We start from the raw sequence: 23248 nt of genomic DNA on the forward strand, positions 1-23248 counted from the left end.
AGGTCAGAAAGTGAGGACAAATAAAGGGAAATATTTCTTCCTTGGTTTATGGAATTCCCTTCCAGAAGAGGTTGTGACAGCTGTCAGCCTGGATAGCTTCAAGGCAGGATTAGACAGATTCATGGATGGCAAGTATATCGGTGGTTATTGAAACGGGTGTCCATGTGCCGCCTCTATGTTGGTTGAGGCAGGCAGGGTTCCCTTGGGTGCCATTTGTTGGGGGTCAAGGGAAAGGGAGGGTCTTGCCTTCTCTTTCTGCTCAAGATCCCCATGGACAATTGGTGGGCCACTGTGGGACACAGAATGCTGGACTCGATGGGCTTTGGCCCGATTCAGCAGAGCTCTTCTTGGGTTCTTATGTTGATCTGATTGCATCTTTACTGAGTTATCTCCCACTCTCCCCCCCTCCCTCTCCATATTCCTCCTGATATATGGCGCTAAAATGTCAAGAAATGAGTTTGCAACCATGATGTATGATGGGCGGAAGGAAATTGTCCTTCCATAATATTTTTTGAGATGAGTTTCCATGTTGTTTAATAGCTGAAAGAAACTAAGACACACTTATATGTTGTGGTTAGCTCTGGCCCAGCTCCTGCCCCAAGGAATGTGCAGGTGGATGTGGGGGAAACATCCACATGCCGCAGGCCTGTTTTGCTCCTGATGGAATCTGCCGACGAAGCCTCCTCTGACCAAGGAAGCGTGAGTGACAGGGAAGAGGGGAGTTTGGCAGACAGCCCAGGAGGAGATCAGTCATCTGTATCATCCCTGGATTCTGAACAAGAATTAATGACACATCCATGCATGCGTAGAGTGATGCATAGGAGACAACAACTGAAGGATTATTACAAGAGAAAATGAGGCCACCTGTGGTTGGGTGGGGCTGCTGTAATTAGTGCTACAGATAAAAGTGCAGCCTGCTGTTATAGCCTCATGGCAGTTTATCTGATTCATTGTTTCGTCAAGATCGTGGTTTCTGTGCTGTTCAAGATTGTGTGTGGACTCTCTGGACTTTAGAATTGGACTCAATTTCCCAGTTATTGGGTGAGCAATTGGACTGCATTTAACCTGTGCCTTATGTGTACCAGAAAATCCCTTTGACATTTAAAAAGGGAGCTGTTTCTGTTTTTCTGTTGATAAAGACTTTTGGGTTTTCCTTTTATCGTGTGGTGTGTGTCTTCCTGGACTAATTACGGGCGGTTGAGACACGCCGGCAGAACACTTATATATAAAAAAGTGTGATGGGATGAGTGGCTTTTCGTGGGGATTTCATACAATCCTAGTGAATAGTGAATGTGGGACGAAAGGAAAATAGACTGTAAGATGCAGAAATGTGTGTCTTCTGTTCTTGCGGTAAGATTCTTCATTTCAAAAAAAGATGGAGAAGAATAAAGTAAGAAAAGGTACTTACCTCTGTCAGAACCAATGATGGATCTTGGGTATCTTGGTGTCAAAGGTATTTTTATTCGTTCTGTTTTATATTGTAAATTGCTGGAGGAACCTACTTGGAAATGGAAAATTGGGGGGCAGGGGAGATAAATACATTCATTTAAGTTCCAAGAAACCAGTTAGGTTGGTAACAAAACTCTTTGAAGCAAGTTTTACTTGGTAAAAACTCTCATTTGGCCAAACCTGAGTTTATGAAGACAGCTCTACTGATTTACTGTATTTTTTGGAGTACAGCGATACCTCGTATTACGAACTTAATTCGTTCCGTGACCAGGTTCGTAAGATGAAAAGTTTGTAAGACGAAGCAATTTTCCCCATAGGGATCAATGTAAAAGCAAATAATGTGTGCAACCCTTTTGCCTTGCGCTGCTGGGAATCCCCGCCTCCAGACTTCCGTTGCCAGCACGGGGATTCCCCTGAGGTTCCCCTCTCTGGGATTCAAAAGAGTGGCGGCAAAAATGAAGGGAATTTAGGAGTAGAAGGCAACCACTCCTCATTGCTATCAAGCCCCACTCTCCAAAAAGTTCTGATCTCGTCATCAAATTCAAGTGACCTTCACTGCATGATCAAAAGTGGACAAAATATTATATTTTGCCCTTATGGCTGGACTCCAAGGTAGGTTGGAAGCGTTTTCTTTTTAAAGTTTATCATCTAGAACAGTGTTTCCCAAGCTTGGCAACTTGAAGATATCTGGACTTCAACTCCCAGAAGTCCCCAGCCAGTGAATGCTGGCTGGGGACTTCTGGGAGTTGAAGTCCAGATATCTTCGAGTTGCCAAGGTTGGGAAACAGTGATCTAGAAATTTCCCTGTTTTGCAATTAAAATAGAATCTTTGTTCACAGGCACACCAGTTCTGCGTGTTAACTATGCATAAACATACAGGTTAATAACTATACATTGATGCCAGTGCAGTGTTCCCTTGACTCTTACGGGTCCGACATTCGCAAAAAGTCCATACCACGGTTTTTCAAAAAATATTATTTAAAAAATACTCCGTGTTTTTTGCACACCATGGGTTTTCCGGGGCTGCCCAATGTATAATAATGTGCGTTTTATCTTTGCTCCTCCCCACCTCCACCTCAGCTGTCCTACTTCTTTAAATAAAAGCTCCGCTTCCGCCCCAACCTCCGGATCCCTCCCCTTTAATTCTTGGAGCGTTGGTATGCTCCAATTGAAGCCGAACCTTACTGCCGCCCGCTACCGCCGCAGCGAACACAGCAAAGCCGCCCCGCTGCCCTGCGGGTTCTGGCATCAGACCAGAATATCTCCGGGATCGTCTTCTGCCACACGAATCCCAGCAGCCGATAAGGTCCCACAGAGTTGGCCTTCTCCGGGTCCTGTCGACTAAACAATGTCGTCTGGCAGGCCCCAGGGGAAGAGCCTTCTCTGTGGCAGCCCCGGCCCTCTGGAATCAATTCCCCCACAGAGATCAGAACTGTCCCCACCCTCCTTGCCTTTCGTAAATTGCTCAAGACCCACCTATATCGCCAAGCATGGGGGAATTGAGACATCTCCCCCAGGCTTATATAGTTTTATGTATGGTGTGCTTGTGTTGTATGGTTTTTTAAATGACGGGTTTTTAGATACTTTCTTTTAATATTAGATTTGTTACATTGTATACTGTTTTATTATTGTTGTGAGCCGCCCCAAGTCTGCGGAGAGGGGCGGCATACAAATCTAATAAATAATAATTATTATTATTATTATTGTTGTTGTTGTTGTTGTTGTTGTTATTATTATTATTATTATTATTATTATTATTATTATTATTATTATTGACATCCCAGGGGACAGCAGAATTGAGGAGAAGCAGCTAGAGGAATTAGTGAAATACAAAGATCTAAAAATCGAGCTGCAACGACTCTGGCATAAGCCAGTGAAAGTGGTCCCAGTGGTACTTGGCACGCTGGGCGCAGTGCCAAAGGACCTCAGCAGACATTTGAAAACCATCGGAATTGACAAAATCTCCATCTGTCAATTGCAAAAGGCCACTTTACTGGGATCGGCAAACATAATTCACCGCTACATCACACAGTCCTAGGTGCTTGGGAAGTGCCCGACTGGTGATGAAATACGAAATCCAGCATAGTGATCTCGTTTGCTGTGTTGTACTGACATAATAATAATAATAATAATAATAATAATAATAATAATAATAATAATAATAGAAGGTGGAAGAGTGGTGGCCTCACCACCCATAAAAAGACCCTCTGTAGAACATCTCAACAGCTCTCCTGTCTTCAAGAATGTCCCTCTTCCAAGGGAAGCCCATGATGTACTAAGACAAAGAAACACAGCAGGCTGTTTCATCTTTCAGACATCTTACCCAGTCTTGCACTGGAAGGCAGTGAATTCGAACCATGGGATGACCTTGAGCGTGTATTTTCAGAGCACTCGCTGGTGTGCTTGTGGCTCAGATCCAAACTGAGGTGTCCTTGGTGCTGAGTACTGAAATACAGAAAATTGGATTTTCGCTCACACGCACCCAACAGCAACATTCATTCATTCATTCATTCATTCATTCATTCATTCATTCATTCATTCATTCATTCATTCATCCAATACACAAATACATAGGAAGAAAAATAGACATGTAGAAATATATATAAGGGTAAAAGTGAACTTAGAGGAGAGGATATATGAAAGGAAGAGAATATATATGATAAGTGAGAGAAAGGAAAGACAATTGGACAGGGGACGAAAGGCACACCAGTGCACTTATGTACGCCCCTTACTGGCCTCTTAGGAACCTGGAGAGGTCAATCGTGGAGAGTCTAAGGGAGAAGTGTTGGGGGTTAGGGGTTGACACAATTGAGTCCGGTAATGAGTTCCACGCTTCGATAACTCGATTGTTGAAATCATATTTTTTATAGTCAATTTTGGAGCGGTTCATATTAAGTTTGAATCTGTTGCGTGCTCTTGTGTTGTTGCGGTTGAAGCTGAAGTAGTCATTACTGGTAGGACGTTGCAGTATATGATCTTGTGGGCAATACTCAAATCGTGTTTCTAGATCAAGGGGCATAAATGGAATAAGACACATCTCTGTCCCATAAATGCAATAGGGAACGTATTTTAAAAATGGTAGAGTGGAGGGATTCACCATGGCACAATGTGTGATGCTTTTGCCTGGGACCGAAAATTAAATTGTAGTGTGACAAATAAGAAGCACGATAAAACAAAAGGGGGAGGAAATCCCATAATAAAATTAAAAAAGACAACCTAATATTTAACAATTAAAGCCTGCCACTTTTGCAGACAGTAGAAAAAAATTTAGCTACCGTATTTTCCGGCGTATAAGACGACTTTTTAACCCCTGAAAATCTTTTCCAAAGTGGGGGGTCGTCTTGTACGCCGGATATAGGACAGTGGCGCCTATTTGCGATGGCTGAGAGGGGCGAGAATACCGCCTCCCAGCTGGGCGAGCCTGAGCCGAGCGCAGGCCCGCCCACACGCTGCCTTTGGCAGCACAAGCGTGCCTGTCCGGCCGGGGAAGAATCGCCCCGGCCGGACCTCAGTTTCAGCTGGGGGGGGGGGCGAGAATACCGCCTCCCAGCTGGGCGAGCCTGAGCCGAGCGCAGGCCCGCCCACACGCTGCCTTTGGCAGCACAAGCGTGCCTGTCCGGCCGGGGAAGAATCGCCCCGGCCGGACCTCAGTTTCAGCTGGGGGGGCGAGAATACCGCCTCCCAGCTGGGCGAGCCTGAGCCGAGCGCAGGCCCGCCCACACGCTGCCTTTGGCAGCACAAGCGTGCCTGTCCGGCCGGGGAAGAATCGCCCCGGCCGGACCTCAGTTTCAGCTGGGGGGGGGGGCAGAATACCGCCTCCCAGCTGGGCGAGCCTGAGCCGAGCGCAGGCTCGCTCACACGCTGCCTCTCCGGCCGGGGAAGAATCGCCCCGGCCGGACGTCAGTTTCAGCTGGGGGGGCGCGAACACCACCTTCCAGCTGGGCCGGAGCGCAGGCTCGCTCACACGCTGCCTCTCCGGCCGGGGAAGAATCGCCCCGGCCGGATGTCAGTTTCAGCTGGGGGGGCGCGAACACCGCCTCCCAGCTGGGCGAGCCTGAACGGAGCGCAGGCTCGCTCACACGCTGCCTCTCCGGCCGGGGAAGAATCGCCCCGGCCGGACGTCAGTTTCAGCTGGGGGGGCGCGAACACCGCCTCCCAGCTGGGCGAGCCTGAACGGAGCGCAGGCTCGCTCACACGCTGCCTCTCCGGCCGGGGAAGAATCGCCCCGGCCGGACGTCAGTTCCGTAGCTCCGCCTCACTGCTGATCACCCTGCTGCCGCTGCTGAGAGAAAAAAAGATGGAGAGAGGGGGGGAGAGAAAGAGATAGCAAGAGAGGGAGAGAGAGGGGGGGGTTAGCAACAGAGGGACAGAGAGAAAGAGAGAGGGGGGATAGCAACAGAGGGAGAAAGAGAAGGAGAAAGAGAGAGGGAGAGGGGGCAGAAAGAGAAAGAAAGAGATAGCAAGAGAGGGAGAGAGAGAAAGATAGAGGGGGGATAGCAACAGAGGGAGAGAGAGAAAGAGAGAGGGAGAGAGGGGGGAAAGAAAGAGAGAAAGAGATAGCAAGAGAGGGAGAGAGAGAAAGAGAGAGGGAGAGAAAGAGATGGCAAGAGAGGGAGAGAGAGAAAGAGAGAGGGGGGATAGCAACAGAGGGAGAGAGAGAAAGAGAGAGGGAGAGAAAGAGATGGCAACAGAGGGAGAGAGAGAAAGAGAGAGGGAGAGAGGGGGGAAAGAAAGAGAGAAAGAGATAGCAAGAGAGGGAGAGAGAGAAAGAGAGAGGGAGAGAAAGAGATGGCAAGAGAGGGAGAGAGAGAAAGAGAGAGGGGGATAGCAACAGAGGGAGAGAGAGAGAGAGGGAGAGAGGGGGGAAAGAAAGAGAGAAAGAGATAGCAAGAGAGGGAGAGAGAGAAAGAGAGAGGGAGAGAAAGAGATGGCAAGAGAGGGAGAGAGAGAGGGAGAGAGGGGAGACAGAAAGAGAGAGAAAGAGATAGTAAGAGAAGGAGAGAGACGGGGAGAGAAAGAGAGAAAGCAAAAAAAAGAGAGAAAAAGAGATAGCAAGAGAGAAAGAGAGGGAGAGAGAGGGGGAGAGAGAAAGACTTTGATCATTTCCCCAGGTATTTTTGTACCTACTTGACCAACATTATTAGTGGTTGCAAAATTGAATGTATGAACTTGTTCATTTCAATAAAAAGAGCCAGGGAAATGATTGAATGTTAAACTGGATGCATTTATTTCTGCCTGTTTGTATTTGTTCTTATGTTTAACCATTGAAAATGTACTTTTCCTCCAAAAAGAATCATCTTTTCATATTTCTTAGGCAACATTTTAAAATAACTTTAAAAGCTGAGGTCATATTATTCACCCTGCTCTGTATCATAGCACACTGCACAGTACTGAAAATTGGCAGGGTCACTAATTAAACCCGACAAGTTAAAATCTGTTTAAGTGACATTGCAAGAGGATAAAGACAGAAAGTGCGGAAAGAGGAAAAAATGGATGGGCTGTTTGGATTGCGATATCATGATATCACATACAGATTCTCATTCCATAATAGATTCTCACATTGGTGTCAGCATGCTGCATGTTAGACTGAAAGATACCTGCAGAATAGATGGTAGGAGAAAGGAAAATAGCCAGGTTCACCTTTTTGTGTTGACAAATTATGATGAGTTATAATAATAAACTTAATTGTGGTGAGGAGAAATATGAGAGGCAGACAAGACAGATAGACAGAGACATATGGAGAGATAGACAGAATAGTGCTCCCACTTGGCTCTCTCTCTCTAAATAATTCATTCATAATTTTAACAATAAGATCTTCATCATTAGTAATTAAAATATTGTGTTATCATGTTCAGAAATGATTTTTTTCTCAATGCAAGTACATCATAGACCTAGACTCAGTCAGGTCTATGATGTACAGAAGAGGGGTAGTCTTATACGGTGAGTATATCTCAAATTCTATATTTTAACTGGAAAAGTTAGGGGGTCGTCTTATACGCCCAGTCGTCTTATACGCCGGAAAATACGGTACATTCAAAGAAACTACATCTGACTGGTCCAATAAGAATTATACATTAAAAAAAACATCAGTGTTTCCCAGGTATTTTATCAGGTGAGGGGTTATGAGATGGACCAGTCCTTATAGAACAAGAGTGTCAAACTCAATTTTATTGAGGACGGCATCAAGCTGTATGTTTACTTCCTAGCTGTGTAATTTTCTGGCCGTTGTGATTCTTGCTTTGTTTTGGATTGACTTGGATTTTGCCTTCTGAACTCTGGATTTTTCTTGCCTTGTGAACCCTCTTGTATTGTAGATTTAATTTTATTTTGATTGGGAAACTTTCAAGTGGCTCATGGAATCATTGGGGCGTACATAAGTGCACTAGTGTGCCTTTCGTCCCCTGTCCAATTGCCTTTCCTTTATCTCATATATTATATATATTTTCTTCCTTTCATACATCTTCTCTTCTATTTTTCACTTTTATCCTTATATATATTACTTCATGTTATTTTCTTCCTATGTATTTGTGTATTGGACAAATGAATAAATAAATAAATGAATAAGTAAGTAAGTAAGTAAAGTAAGTAAGTAAGTAAGTAAGTAAGTAAGTAAGTAAGTAAGTAAGTAAGTAAGTAAGTAAGTAAAGTAAGTAAAGTAAGTAAGTAAGTAAGTAAATTTCTCTGAGGACAAGAATTGGCAGCTTGTAGCTGGACTTGATTGGGACAGTTCCGAGTTTTTAAGTGCTGGGAAATATTAATAGACCCACTAACCCAGTGATGGCAAACTTTTTGGTTCTCAGGTGCGTGGGAAAGAGCGTGGAGAAGCACAAGTGCCCATACCCATAATTCAATGCCTGGGGAGGGCGAAAACAGCTTCCCCCAGTCCCTGGAGGCCCTCTGGAGGCCGAAAACGGCCTGATTCCCAACTTCTGACCTCCCCAGGCTCCAAAGGCTTCCCTGGAGCCAGGCGAGGATAAAAACACCCCCCTGCTTCGCCCGGGAAGCTCCCTGGAAGCCAAAAACACCCTCCCAAAGCCTCTGTGTGAGCCAAAAATCAGCTGACCGGCACACACATGCCCATTGGAGCTGAGCTAGGGCAACGGCTCGCGTGCCATCTGTGTCACCCATGCCATAGGTTCACCATCACTGCACTAACCCATCATTACATGTGTGTGAGAGAGTGAGTGGGACAAGACACTTGGTGCCTCCTCGAAGGCTTCTCAGAACCTTTCGGCTGATCGCAATTGGAAGGAGAACGCTACAACCGAAGTGATTATGCATTGGGGGTTCGAGGTTCATCTTGTTTAAAATACCTGGGATGCAGGTGCTGGTGGCAATATTGATTGGTTGCCGACGAGCAATTGATGGTGGCAATTCGCTGACTCCAGGCTGTGTAAATAGGATTCCTCATCACGGCTGTCACAGCAGAGCAGGGGGCAATGTTTCTCGGGACGGTACCTACAGAGCAAAAGAAAGTTAGGAGAGTGGGGGCTCTCTAGGAATCTCCTGGGAGGAAACGGGGTGGGAAAAGGCAGGGAGAAGCCTCCGTGGGGCGACTCTAGGAATCTCCTGGGAGGAAACAGGGCCGGAAAAGGCAGGGAGAATCCTCCATGGGGCCTCTCTAGGAATCTCCTGGGAGGAAACAGTGCCGGAAAAGGCAGGGAGAAGCCTCCGTGGGGCGTCTCTAGGAATCTCCTGGGAGGAAACAGGGCTGGAAAAGGCAGGGAGAAGCCTCCGTGGGGCCTCTCTAGGAATCTCCTGGGAGGAAACAGGGCCGGAAAAGGCAGGGAGAATCCTCCATGGGGCCTCTCTAGGAATCTCCTGGGAGGAAACAGGGCCGGAAAAGGCAGGGAGAAGCCTCCGTGGGGCCTCTCAAGGAATCTCCTGGGAGGAAACAGGGCCGGAAAAGGCAGGGAGAAGCCTCCGTGGGGCCTCTCTAGGAATCAGATGAGAGGTGGAGCCTATTTGGCCAGAAGCAGAATATTGTTTCTTCTAAAGTAACATGGTAACTACCAAGTGCGTTGGTAAGCAAATATACTAGTTGTAGAGTACAGTGGTACCTCTACCTAAGAACGCCTCTACTTATGAACTTTTCTAGATAAGAACCAGTGTTCAAGATTTTTTTGGCTCTTCTCAAGAACCATTTTCCACTTACAAACCCAAGCCTCTGTGGGGCCTCTCTAGAAATCTCCTGGGAGGAAACAGGGCCGGAAAAGGCGGGGAGAAGCCTCCCTGGGGCCTCTCTAGGAATTTACTGGGAGGAAACAGGGCCTCCACCCTTCCTGTGGTTTCCCCAATCACACACATTAGTCCATCTAGTCTGCCCTTATACTACTTCCTGTATTTTATCTTAGGATATATGTTTAACCCAGGCATGTTTAAATTCAGTCACTATGGATTGACCAACCACGTCTGCTGGAGGTTTGTTCCAAGCATCTACTACTCTTTCATTAAAATAATATCTTCTCATGTTGCTTCTGATCTTTCCCCCAACTGACCTCAGATTGTGCCCCCTTGTTCTTGTGTTCACTTTCCTATTAAAAACACTTCCCTCCTGGACCTTATTTAACCCTTTAACATATTTAAACGTTTCAATCAACCGGTTTACTACCGGTACCAGGAGGAACTCGCCTCTGGGATGGTCCCTACATGAACGGGTTGTAAGCCAAGGAGTAACCGTAGTTGTGGCAGGGGTCATACAAGAGAATAAAGTCTGAACTGAACAGGGTCGTCACAGGCCAATCACAGTTACTAACCTCCCGACAAGCTTCCGGAATATATACAGGCCGACACAAAACCATCACTATGCCGGCTGGCCCGTTTGGGTGAGTATGTTGGCCATTCTTGTACCTCTGGAGACAGGAGCTCTTCACTTGCTGGAATGCATTTTTGTACCTGGGGAAGGAAAATCCAAAATATCACGGGGTTAGTTTTGGAGATTATATTCGACTTCTTTTTATTGATTTAATTTAATTTAATTTAATTTAATTTAATTATTTAATTTATTTAGAAACATAGAAGTCTGACGGCAGAAAAAGACCTCATCGTCCATCTAGTCTGCCCTTATACTATTTTCTGTATTTTATCTTAGGATGGATATATGTTTATCCCAGGCATGTTTAAATTCAGTTACTGTGGATTTACCAACCACGTCTGCTGGAAGTTTGTTCCAAGGATCTACTACTCTTTCAGTGAAATAATATTTTCTCATGTTGCTTTTGATCTTTCCCCCAACTAACTTCAGATTGTGTCCCCTTGTTCTTGTGTTCACTTTCCTATTAAAAACACTTCCTTCCTGAACCCTATTTAACTCTTTAACATATTTAAATGTTTCGATCATGTCCCCCCTTTTCCTTCTGTCCTCCAGACTATACAGATTGAGTCCATGAAGTCTTTCCTGATACATTTTATGCTTCAGACCTTCCACCATTCTTGTAGCCCGTCTTTGGACCCGTTCAATTTTGTCAATATCTTTTTGTAGGTGAGGTCTCCAGAACTGAACACAGTATTCCAAATGTGGTCTCACCAGTATTTATTTTATTTTATTTTATTTTATTTTATTATTCATTCATTCATTCATTCATTCATTCATTCATTCATTCATTCATTCACTCAATTTTTATGCCGCCCTTCTGCTTAGACTGAAGGCGGCTTACAATATGTTAGCAAATAGCACTTTTTAGCAGAGCCAGCCCATTGCCCCCACAATCCGGGTCCTCATTTGACCCACCTCGGAAGGATGGAAGAAGGCTGAGTCAACCTTGAGCCGGTGATAAGATTTGAACCGCTGACCTATAGAGCTACAGTCAGCTTCAGTGGCCTGCAGTACAGCACTCTACCTGCTGCGCCACCTCAGCTCTTTGGTATTGTATCATATTATTTTGTAAGAGCCACCCTGAGTCCTTCGGGATTGGGGGGGGCATAAAAGTCGAATAAATAAAATAAATAATTATCTTTATTTATGTATTTCCCAAACGCCATCACTCTGCTAAACAAATAATTCCCTCAACACTGTCAGACTTTTTACTAAATCTGCACTTCTATTTCTACTAGTTTTTCTCGTCATTCCTATCATCCTTTTCCTCCCACTTAGGACGGTAGGACTGTCACTTGTTGCTTGTATCCTTAAGATTTTTATTAATATTGATTGTTTCTTCATTGCTTATTTGACCCCTATGACAATCATTAAGTGTTGTACCACATGATTCTTGACAAATGTCTCTTTTTCTTTTATGTACAGTGGTACCTCGGTTCTCGAACGCCTTAATTTTCGTGTATTTCGGATACCGAACAAAATTTTCGGCAAAAATTTGCTTCGGTATCTGAACAAAAATTCGGATACCGAAATTTTGTTTGTTATCCAAAATGTTACCGCCAGCTTAACAGCCTCCCAGTCTCTATAGTCTAACCTCTCCAAGCTGCAGGAAGGGTGGGGGCGGCTGCAATACCGGCAGCTTCGGGGGGCTCCTTTCCTCAGTGCTTCGTCTTGTGCACCAACTTTCTCCTTCCCGGCGGCAGCGGTGGTGACGGCAGCGGCTTCCCTTCGAGGAGCAGCAGCGCCGAGAACGTCACGTGATGAAGGGAACCTGCCGGAGCCATCTCAGCAGTTGCCGCCGCTCTACTGGCTTCCCTTCATTACGTGACGTTCCCGGCGCTGCTGTTCCTTGAAGGGAAGCCGCTGCCGCCGCCACCACTCCCACCAGGAAGGAGAAAGTTGGTGCACAAGACGAAGCACTGAGGAAAGGAGTCCCCCGAAGCTGCCGGGATTGCAGCCGCCCCCACCCTTCCTGCAGCTTGGAGCGCTTATAGAGCTCCTCAGACTTTTATCCCATAGGAAATAAAGAAAATAGATTTAATTGGTTACCAGCGAGTCAACAGGGGCTGGGAACCAATTAAATCCATTTCCATTATTTCCTATGGGATAAATTAATTCGGTACTTGACCAAATCGGTTCTCGACGACACTTCTGGAACGGATTGTGGTCGAGAACAGAGGTACCACTGTATATGTAAACAGTACTTAATCAGCATAACTAAGTCTGTGTCATTATTGGCTATAAAACACACACATCCACACTCCTGCTCGGTGCATGTCGAAGGTCTCATAGCCTAGATATACCGAGACATACCAACACGACAGTTGCAGCATTCCGCCAGGTCACGTGTTCAAAATTTAGATGTTTGGCAACTGAATATTTGTGACGGGTTGCAATGTCCCAGGGTCATGTGATCCCCTTTCGTGAACCTCTGGCAAGCTATGTCAACGGGGAACCTAAGAAGAGCCATGCTGAATGGGGCCAAGGCCCATGGAGTCCAGCATTCTGTGTCCCACAGTGCCCCGCCAATTTGTCAATTTGACATCCCGATTTATACCCTGCCATCACCGGGGAAACTATTTGATAGGATCCTTTTTCAAGACCCCATATCTAGAAACATAGAAGATTGACGGCAGAAAAAGACCTCCTGGTCCATCTAGTCTGTCCTTATACTATTTCCTGTATTTTATCTTAGGATGGATCTATGTTTATCCCAGGCATGTTTAAATTCAGTTCCTGTGGATTTACCAACCACGTTTGCTGGAAGTTTGTTCCAAGCATCTACTACTCTTTCAGTCAAATAATATTTTCTCATGTTGCTTTTGATCTTTCCCCCAACTAACTTCAGATTGTGTCCCCTTGTTCTTGTGTTCACTTTCCTATTAAAAACACTTCTCTCCTGGACATTATTGAACCCTTTGACATATTTCAATGTTTCGATCATGTCCCCACTTTTCCTTCTGTCCTCCAGACTCTACAGATTGAGTTCATGAAGTCTTTCCTGATACGTTTTATGCTTAAGACCTTCCACCATTCTTCCACCCGTCTTTGGACCCGTTCAATTTTGTCAATATCTTTTTGTAGGTGAGGTCTCCAGAACTGAACACAGTATTCCAAATGGGGTCTCACCAGCGCTCTATATAGCGGGATCATAATCTCCCTCTTCCTGCTTGTTATACGTCTAGCTATGCAGCCAAGCATCCTACTTGCTTTTCCTACTGCCCGACCACACTGCTCACCCATTTTGAGACTGTCAGAAATCACTACCCCTAAATCCTTCTCTTCTGAAGTTTTTGCTAACACAGAACTGCCAATGCAATACTCAGATTGAGGATTCCTTTTCCCCAAGTGCATTATTTTACATTTGCAAACATTAAACTGCAGTTTCCATTGCTTTGACCATTTATCTAGTAAAGCTAAATCATTTACCATATTACAGACCCCTCCAGGAATATCAACCCTATTGCACACTTTAGAGTCATCGGCAAATAGGCAAACCTTCCCTACCAAACCTTCCCCTATGTCACTCACAAACATATTAAAAAGAATCGGTCCCAGAACAGACCCTTGTGGCACACCGCTTGTAACCTGACTCTGCTCAGAATACTCGCCATTATACTCGCCAATATCTACCTGCTGAGATGGATTTGGAATGGGCACGGGGGTCAGTTTATGCCTGAAGGCGGGAGCCGATTTGGGCCTCGGTCTTTTGATTTCAGGCTCTTCCACTCTTTGAAAGCCAGCGTCCTCTTCGCAGGATTTTCTCGAGGGCAAATGTCCAGGGTCTCCCCCCTCTTCCCTGTAGTAATGTCCTGAGGGTCTACCTCGCCCCCGGAGAAGACAAGAGTCCGGCTTTAGTTCCATGGAGAGCGGGGGCTGGATTGCAGCTGGACTAGGAGGGGGCGACCCCATCGTCATGGTAGACTCCGAGGCGGAACTGGCCTGCTGTTTGTGTTTAAATTTAATAGAATCGCTTCTGGTCGGCGGCGTTGGAGGGGTGGAGATGGTTTCCGGTTTTGAAGTTTGGGCCGATAGTCCCAACATCGGATTGGGAGACAGGTAGTCCATTTTGGGAGGGGTCAGAGGTCTTTTGAAAGTGTCCGGGTCAAAGATGGATTTTCTCTGTTTGGGCTTTTTGTAGACTGAGAATTTTTCTGATTCTGCTGGAGCTATGTTGACCACGACTTTGGGCCATGTGCCACCATTGTGCTTCCCGCTTGGTCCTTTGTCCAGCGCGCTCTCCAGGACAATGCAGTCTGCGATGGTGGGGTCAAAGGAAAGCCTTTGGTTGTCCAAGTTCACTATCCCATATCTGGGGTCTCCGTACCCGTCTGGACCAAAGGATTCGAGGCTGTGCTTCGAATTGCTGTGGCATTCGTGGACCGTGGACCGGTGGGAGTCACTGTGTAAAACGCCACTGGGGAACGGCTTCAGACTGCAAAACAAACCATTGTCTGGATCACTGGGATCCTTCTTGACCTCCATTATATCCGGGTTGAAAATATCCGTTTGGGTTGAACTGTTGTGCTTTAAGTTTCTTTTATTTTGAGCTTGTACTTCGGACATGTGACCCCGCCCGTTGGAGAACTTCTCCGAATCCTTAAGGTTTTCAAATATGTTCTGCCCACTCCAAGAGGAACTTGAACTCTGAGGATAAACCTAGGTGGAGAAGAAAAATTATGAATATGGACGTATCCGCCAGTTCTTTAGCTCATGCTCAGTAATGTTCCGCAGTTTGAGTCTACAGAGAGGGGCGGCATACAACTCTAATAAATAATAATAAATAATAATAACAACAACAGAAAACAAAATATAAACTGCCAGGGGAGAAAGATATAAGAGAAACCCTGTCCTACATGTTTCTCCAATTATACTAATGAAGGCACCAATAGAGATTCTACTTCTCGAAATGAAAGGTCTAAAACAGCGGTCCCCAAACTACGGCCCTTGGGCCACATGCAGCCCGCTGAGGCCATTTATCTGGCCCGCGGATTTTTTCCATGGCCGCACTGGAAAAGCAGTGAGAACGTTCCCTTCAATCTTATCTCACCCGAGGTAAAGTAAGGCTTGCCGAAAGCCGAGCTGGGCACAACACACACACATACACACACACACCCGCTGCCTCCTCCTCTTTGAGTTGCTAGCTCCCGTTTTATGAATGGGGATTGAATGGGAGTCCTGGGTCGGAGGGTGGAGGCTTGTCGGGTGAGTCCTCCGCAGGGAGAGAAGAGGGAGAGGGAAAGAGGGAAAAGAGAGAGAGAGAGAAGTGGAGAGAAAGAAAGAAAGAAAGGGGAAAAAGAGTGAGGGAAAGAAGTGGAGAGGAAGGAAGGAGGGAGGGAAGGGAGGGAGGGGGAGAAAGAGAGGGAGAGAAAGGGAGGGAGGGAAGAAGAGAGATAGCAAGAGAGAGAATGAGAAAGAAAGAGCAAGAGACAGAAAGAAAGCAAGAGAGAGAGAGAGAGAAAGAAAGAAATAAGGTATGTGCAGGGTGCATAGGAATCTATTCACAGGGTTTTTTATAGTCCGGCCCTCCAACAGTCCAAGGGACAATGAACTGGCCCCCTGTGTAAAAGGTTTGGGGACCCCTGGTCTAAAATCTAACATAGCCAAGTTTAAAATAAGCTCTCTCTAAGCACTCTGGTGTTACCAAACTACCAAATGCAAGACACCTATAAAAAGCAGTCATAAATGGCTTTGACTGCCATTGTATTCTGGTTGAACTGGTCCTTCTGTCGAATAGTCCATCCCTTTACATTTAATGGGCTGTTTTCTTGCTTGACTGCAGAGAAAGCTAAATATTCATCCTTCTTTTACAAGATCGGTTTGCCGTGGGTTGGGGGGGGGAGCAGGGAAGGACCACCGTGCTGGTGGTATGCAGTAATGACCTTGGTTCACTTTTTATAACCCAACAGCTAAACTATGTCCAGGTACAGTTGTGAATTCTGTTTATTTGGAGCAGAGTACCTCCGGAACCGCCTGCTACCGCACGAATCCCAGCGGCCGATAAGGTCCCACAGAGTTGGCCTTCTCCGGGTCCTGTCGACTAAACAATGTCGTCTGGCGGGCCCCAGGGGAAGAGCCTTCTCTGTGGCGGCCTCGGCCCCCTGGAATCAACTCCCCCCGGAGATTAGAATTGCCCCCACCCTCCTTGTCTTCTGTAAACTACTTAAGACCCACTTATACCGCCAGGCATGTGGGATTTGAGACACCTTTCCCCCAGGCTTATTATAATTTATGTTTGGTATGTATGTGCTGTTTGGTTTTTAATTATGGTAGGGTTTTTAGTTTTTTCTTAATATTAGATTTGTGCCTGTATAATATTGTTTTTTATCGTTTGTTGTGAGCCGCCCCGAGTCTTCGGAGAGGGGCGGCATAGAAATCTAATAAATTATTATTATTTATTATTATTATTATTTTAACTCTTCGAACTGAAAATCCAGACCAAGAGCAACATCAATACAAGGAAAGATCTCTCTGTTGCAGGTATAATAGATGGGGACTTTTGCATCCCTCCATTGTCCCTACATGGGGCTACCTTTGAAGAGTGTTCGGAAACTTCAGATCGTGCAGAATGCAGCTGCGAGAGCAGTCATGGGCTTCCCTAGGTATGCCCATGTTACACCAACACTCCGCAGTCTGCATTGGTTACCGGTCAGTTTCCGGTCACAATTCAAAGTGTTGGTTATGACCTATAAAGCCCTTCATAGCATCGGACCAGAATATCTCTGGGACCGCCTTCTGCTGCACGAATCCCAGTGACCAGTTAAGTCCCACAGAGTCGGGTTTCTCCAGGTCCCGTCAACTAGACCAGTGATTTTCAACCTTTTTTGAGCCGCGGCACATTTTTTACATTTACAAAACCATGGGGCACATTTGGGGGGGGGGGTTTCTAAAAAAAGTTTGGACAAAAAAATTCTCTCTTTTCCTCCCTTTCGCTCTGTTTCTCTCCCTTCCTCTTTTTTTCTCTCTTCCTTCTTTCCTCTTTTTTGCTCTCTTTCTCTCTCCCACCTTCCCTCCCCCCCCCTCTCTCTCTCTTGCTTTCTTTCTTTCTTGTTCTCTTTCTCTTGCTTTCTTTCTCTCTTTCTCTCTTGCTCTTTCTTTCTCTCTTTCTCTTGCTTTCTTTCTCTTGTTTTCTTTCTCTCTGTGAGCTTCGCGGCACACCTGACCATGTCTCGCGGCACACTAGTGTGCCACGGCACACTGGTTGAAAAACACTGAACTAGACAATGTCGCTTGGAGGGACCTAGGCCCTAACCCTTCTAGAAATGTTGGGCTAAAACTTGTAAAATCCCATAGAATATATTATTATTATTATTATTATTATTATTATTATTATTATTATTATTAATTAGATTTGTATGCCGCCCCTCTCCGAAGACTCGGGGCGGCTCACAACATCATAATAATACAATGCATTACAAATCCAATAATAAAAAATTAAAATATAAAACATTTATAGCACAGCCAAAATTGTAATAAAATCCCCAACTACACAATCATACACATTCAACCCAATCCATCATACAGGAGAGGTCGAAAACATAACAAGGGGTGGGGGTGGCGGTAATTATCCCCACGCCTGGTGACAGAGGTGAGTCTTCAGCATTTTACGGAAGGCGAGGAGGGTGGGGGCAATTCGGATCTCTGGAGGGAGTTGATTCCAGAGGGCCGGGGCCGCCACAGAGAAGGCTCTCTCCCTGGGTCCCGCTAGGTGACATTGTTTGGTCGAAGGGGCCCGGAGAAGGCCAACTCTGTGGGACCTAATCGGCCGCTGGGATTCGTGCGGCAGAAGGCGGTCCCGGAGGTATTCTGGTCCGATGCCATGTAGGGCTTTATAGGTCATAACCAACACTTTGAATTGTGACCGGAAACTGATCGGCAACCAATGCAGACTGCGGAGTGTTGGAGTAACATGGGCATATTTAGGAAAGCCCATGATTGCTCTCGCAGCTGCATTCTGCACGATCTGAAGTTTCCAAACACTTTTCAGAGGTAGCCCCATGTAGAGAGCACTGCAGTAGTCGAACCTCGAGGTGGTGAGGGCAGGAGTGACCTTTAAATATACATTTAAAGCAAACACAAAGAAGTGGAATTCACTATGAACAGCCAAAATGTTCATGCCTTTAGAGCAGGGGTGTCAACGAAATTGGTTACAAGTTAATGCAATAAGCACATATTTAAGTAAAAAGGAAAATGTAGAAATATTCCTCAAACAAGAAACTAATTTAGAGAAGATATTAAGGGAAAAGAGTAAGAATATAAAAGCACAAGCAGGTAATATACATAGGGGATTATTACAAGCAGAGGAACAAGTAATAAAAGGACTGACGAAATATTGGCAGGATGAGTTAGAAATTGATGAATGGGATATGGAAGGCATAACTGAAAATATTAAAAGAGTTAAAAATACAAGGATAAGAGAGATGAGAAGAATAATTTTACATAAATGGTACTATACACCAGTACAACTAGCACGCTTTCAAACGACGAAGAAAGGAAATTGTTGGCATGGATGTAAGGAAAAGGGAGTATTTATGCATATAAACACAGTATCAACAGTAGAGACCTTCAAATTTCTAGGTTCTATCATATCTCAGGACCTAAAATGGTCACCTAACATCAAAAACATCATCAAAAAAGCACAACAAGGAATGTTCTTTCTGCGCCAGCTCAGGAAGCTCGAACTGCCCAAGGAGCTGCTGATACAGTTCTACAGAGGAATCACTGAGTCTGTCATCTGCACCTCTATAACTGTCTGGTTTGGTGCTGCAACCCAACAGGACCGACACAGACTTCAGAGGATAATTGCTGCCAATCTGCCTTCCATTGAGGACCTGTACACTGCACGAGTCAAAAAGAGGGCGGGGAAAATATTTACTGACCCCTCACATCCTGGACACAAATTGTTTCAACTCCTACCCTCAAAACGTCGCTACAGAGCACTGCACACCAAGACAACTAGACACAAGAACAGTTTTTTCCCGAACGCCATCACTCTACTAAACAAATAATTCCCTCAACACTGTCAGACTTTCTACTAAATCTACACTTCTATTCTACAAGTTTTTCTCATCATTCCTATCACCCATTTCCTCCCATGTTGACTGTATGACTGTAACTTGTTGCTTATATCCTAAGATTTTTATTAATATGGCTTCTTCGTTGCTTATTTGACCCCTATGACAATCATTAAGTGTTGTACCATATGATTCTTGACAAATGTATATTTTATTTTATGTACGTTGAGAGCATATGCACCAAGACAAATTCCTTGTGTGTCCAATCACATTTGGCCAATAAAAATTCTATTCTATTCTATTCTATATGTTTTGGGAATGCAGTAAAGTCCCAAAATTTTGGAAGCAAATACAAATGGAAGTGAATAAAATTACGAACAGTGACTGGAAACTAACCAAGGAAGCAGCACTATTGATAAAAAATAGCGAGGTAAAAGAATATGAAGAAATTAAAATTGCGGCAATAGAAAGTGCCCAAGCAACTATAGTGCTTGGGTGGAAAGATGCTAATAAATGGACGATAAAAAATTGGTGCAGGTACATGGTGGATCACATCCGCTACGAAATTATGGAAATTAGATTACATAATTATAATGAAGAGAAATTAGCAGCAACAATGAGGCGGTGGGAAAAGGTTAAAAATCATATATTAATATTAGTAAGCGATGCAAATGTAAAAAATAAAATTCAATCACTCTATAAAGAATGAGCAATGTAACCTGAAAAATGAAAGATATGGAATTGAAACTTCCCTGGTGTGGAGGGATATATGGTTTTGTTTGTTTGGTGATAGTACACACATTTATGTTTTGAATTTATGTTTTATCTTTCTGTTAAAATTTAAAAAAATTAATAAAATTTATTTAAAAAAAAAAAAAACTGAAGGCCCGGAAGCCAGATCCGGCCAAGAGGTGCTTAGATTTGGCCCGTGGGGCCACCGTGGAAACAGCAAAGGGCCAGCACGTGGTGCCTCTGCCAGCGGAAACGGGCCACGGAAGACCCACGGGCAGCCCTCCCAAGCTCGGTTTTCGCCGGTAGAGGGTTGTAGGAGTCCACTGCAGCTGCAAATAGAGTTTGGGAGGAGCTGGCAGGAGTTCTTGGGCCACCGCAGGCCTCCTGGACACGAGTAATGTCCAGCTGGCTATGCCCTCCCCCCTCTGCCCTCCCCCCGAGAGGACTAGAATCCTCTCCGATAAATATTAACCCACCGATAAAAGACTACGCACCCTTTATTCGCACTCACCTTCATTAACGACAGCGTAAGGGACTCCCTGCAATTTCGCAGAAGAGCTTCACATTCGGTCAGCGATTTATTATCGAGTGAAATGCCGTTTATCTGCAGGAAAAGGAAGCGTATCGAGCATGAAAGTCCAGTAAACATTGGGATATGAACTGTATTCAATGTTGGTCTTCCAGGTTCTTTTTCCACACCCGGAAGATTTTAATTGTCTATTCCTTTATTAGTAGTTGGATAGGTAATTCTGCTTTGGGCAGCCACGGGGAACCATAACAGACAACGACAGCAATGGTTTGCATCTAATTTCAGTATTAGAAAATTTAATTTAATTTAATTTAATATTTAATTTATTTATTTTATTTTATTTTATTTTTTAATTTAATTTTATTTATTTTGTTTTATTTTATTTCAATTTTTATTTCAATTTTTATTTATTTTAATTTATTTTATTTTATTTTATTATTTTATTTTATTTAATTTTTTTATTTTATTTATTTTGTTTTATTTTATTTATTTTATTTTATTTTTATTTTTATTTTATTTCAATTTTTATTTATTTTATTTTATTTTACAGTAGTCCCTCGCTATACCGCGCTTCACCTACTGCGGCTTCATTTCATCGCGGGTTTTCAAGAAATATTAATGAGAAAAATCATTCGCGGATCTTCGCTGGTTCGTGGGTTTCTGAGGAAGTCGATCGGCAGACTTAAACAGCCCGCCGAACTCGATCGGCAGGTTTTTCAAAAAAAATATATCTAAAATTGTAAATACTGTATTTAAATACTGTATCTAAAATAAATACTGTGTGGGAAGGGTTTATAAACACTTAAAACAATGAAAACTTACCAAACAATTACAATATAAATACTTAAATAAGTACTATCAGTCGATAAATTCCCCATCGCGGATTCCACCTATCGCGGCCGGGTCTGGAACGTAACACCAGCGATAGGTGAGGGACTACTGTATTTTATTTTATTTATTTTATTTTATTTTTATGCCGTCCTTCTCCTTAGACTCAGGGCAGCTTACAACATATTAGCAACAGCTATTTTTAACAGAGCCAGCATACTTACTGGGTTACTTACTTACTTACTTACTTACTTACTTACTTACTTACTTACTTACTTACTTACTTACTTACTTACTTACTTACACGTATTTATTTAAATCGATTTTTATGCCGCCCTTCTCCTTAGACTCAGGGCGGCTTACAACAACATGTTAGAAATAGCACTTTTTAACAGAGTCAGCCTATTGCCCCCACAATCCGGGTCCTCATTTTACCCACTTCAGAAGGATGGAAGGCTGAGTCAACCTTGAGCCGGTGATGAGATTTGAACCGCTGACCTACAGATCTACAGTTAAGCTTCAGTGGCCTGCAGTACAGCACTCTACCTGCTGCGCCACCCCGGCTCCTTAGTAAGTAGGGCGTCCAGGGGGAAAGCATTTTGAAATTCCCTGATATTTCCCTGACATTTCCCTGTAACTTGCGGTCTAGTTAAAACGCAGTCGTAGATGACATCATACCAAACGGCTAAGCCGTGGAGAAATATCGGTAGCTGTGGAAGCAAGTTGTTGCCACAGTTATGCTCATTTTTGCTTGACTCTGCCAGGCAGTGTGATCCGTTTTTTTCTTTTTAACATGATTTTTCCGACTTTTCAACATAGTAATACAGTTTGGTTTTTCGCCCCTGATTTATTCCGTTTTTTTCACGAATTCCTTGATTATTCCCTGATATTTCCCGAACCGCCGATTTCCCTGATAATTCCCCGATATCTCTGTTTTCCAGGGTTGCTGGACACCTTGAGTAAGGCAAGTGAGAGCAATTTCACAAAGTTTCCTCCCAGGAGATTCCTAGAGAGGCCCCAGGGAGGCTTCTCCCCGCCTTTTCCAGCCCTGTATCCTCCCAGGAGATTCCTAGCGAGGCCCCAGGGAGGCTTCTCCCTGCCTTTTCCAGCCCTGTTTCCTCCCAGGAGATTCCTAGAGAGGCCCCAGAGAGGCTTCTCCCTGCCTTTTCCAGCCCTGTTTCCTCCCAGGAGATTCCTAGAGAGGCCCCACGGAGGCTTCTCCCCTTTTCCGGCCCTGTTTCCTCCCAGGAGATTCCTAGAGAGGCCCCACGGAGGCTTCTCCCAGCCTTTTCCGCGTACAGTTTCGGAGGCTCGGGTTTGTAAGTGGAAAATGGTTCTTGAGAAAGGCAAAAAAATCTTGAACACCTGGTTCTTATCTAGAAAGGTTCGTAAGTAGAGGCGTTTGTAGGTAGAGGTACCACTGTACTATACAACCAGTATGTTTGCTTACCAATCCTCTTGGTAGTTAGCATGTAACTTTAGAAGAAACCTCTGGCCAAATAGGCTCCTCCTGTCATCTGATTTGAATTTTTATGCTAAAAAGTTTGGAAACTAACTTACAGCAATGATCCTATCTCCCACAGCGAGGGATCCATCCTTGGCAGCTGGACTGCCACTGGTTATGGTGGCGACAAAGGTTCCGTTTTCTAGACCAATTCCGCTATCTGAAATGGAAGAAGCCCAACGTGAATTTTGTAACAATCCCCTCCACACAAAGTTTATTGGCATGGATAATTAGTCTTCGCTAATAGCCATTCTTGAAGGATGAGTGTGGGATTGTTCCACACCTGTTTCCTTGCAAAACAAAACCTGAACTCGTTGAACCAGCCTCGGTCAACCAAATCTATTCAGCATTCAGCATACATTTGCAGAATTCGGAAG

At 44.5% G+C, this 23248-nt stretch overlaps 1 protein-coding gene across 1 annotated transcript in view; it reads right to left on the reverse strand.

The window, feature by feature from the left end:
* The window catches only part of DLG5 (discs large MAGUK scaffold protein 5), a 149353-nt gene that overhangs the window by 38400 nt on the left and 87705 nt on the right, over positions 1–23248 (reverse strand). Inside the window, 7 exon segments of the mRNA XM_070751994.1 lie at positions 1409–1498; positions 3773–3894; positions 8763–8907; positions 10206–10344; positions 13898–14923; positions 20522–20614; positions 22928–23031. Coding sequence (XP_070608095.1) covers positions 1409–1498; positions 3773–3894; positions 8763–8907; positions 10206–10344; positions 13898–14923; positions 20522–20614; positions 22928–23031 — 1719 coding nt within the window.

This window comes from Erythrolamprus reginae, chromosome 5, assembly GCF_031021105.1.
Source record: "Erythrolamprus reginae isolate rEryReg1 chromosome 5, rEryReg1.hap1, whole genome shotgun sequence".
Taxonomy (NCBI): Eukaryota; Metazoa; Chordata; class Lepidosauria; order Squamata; family Dipsadidae; genus Erythrolamprus; species Erythrolamprus reginae.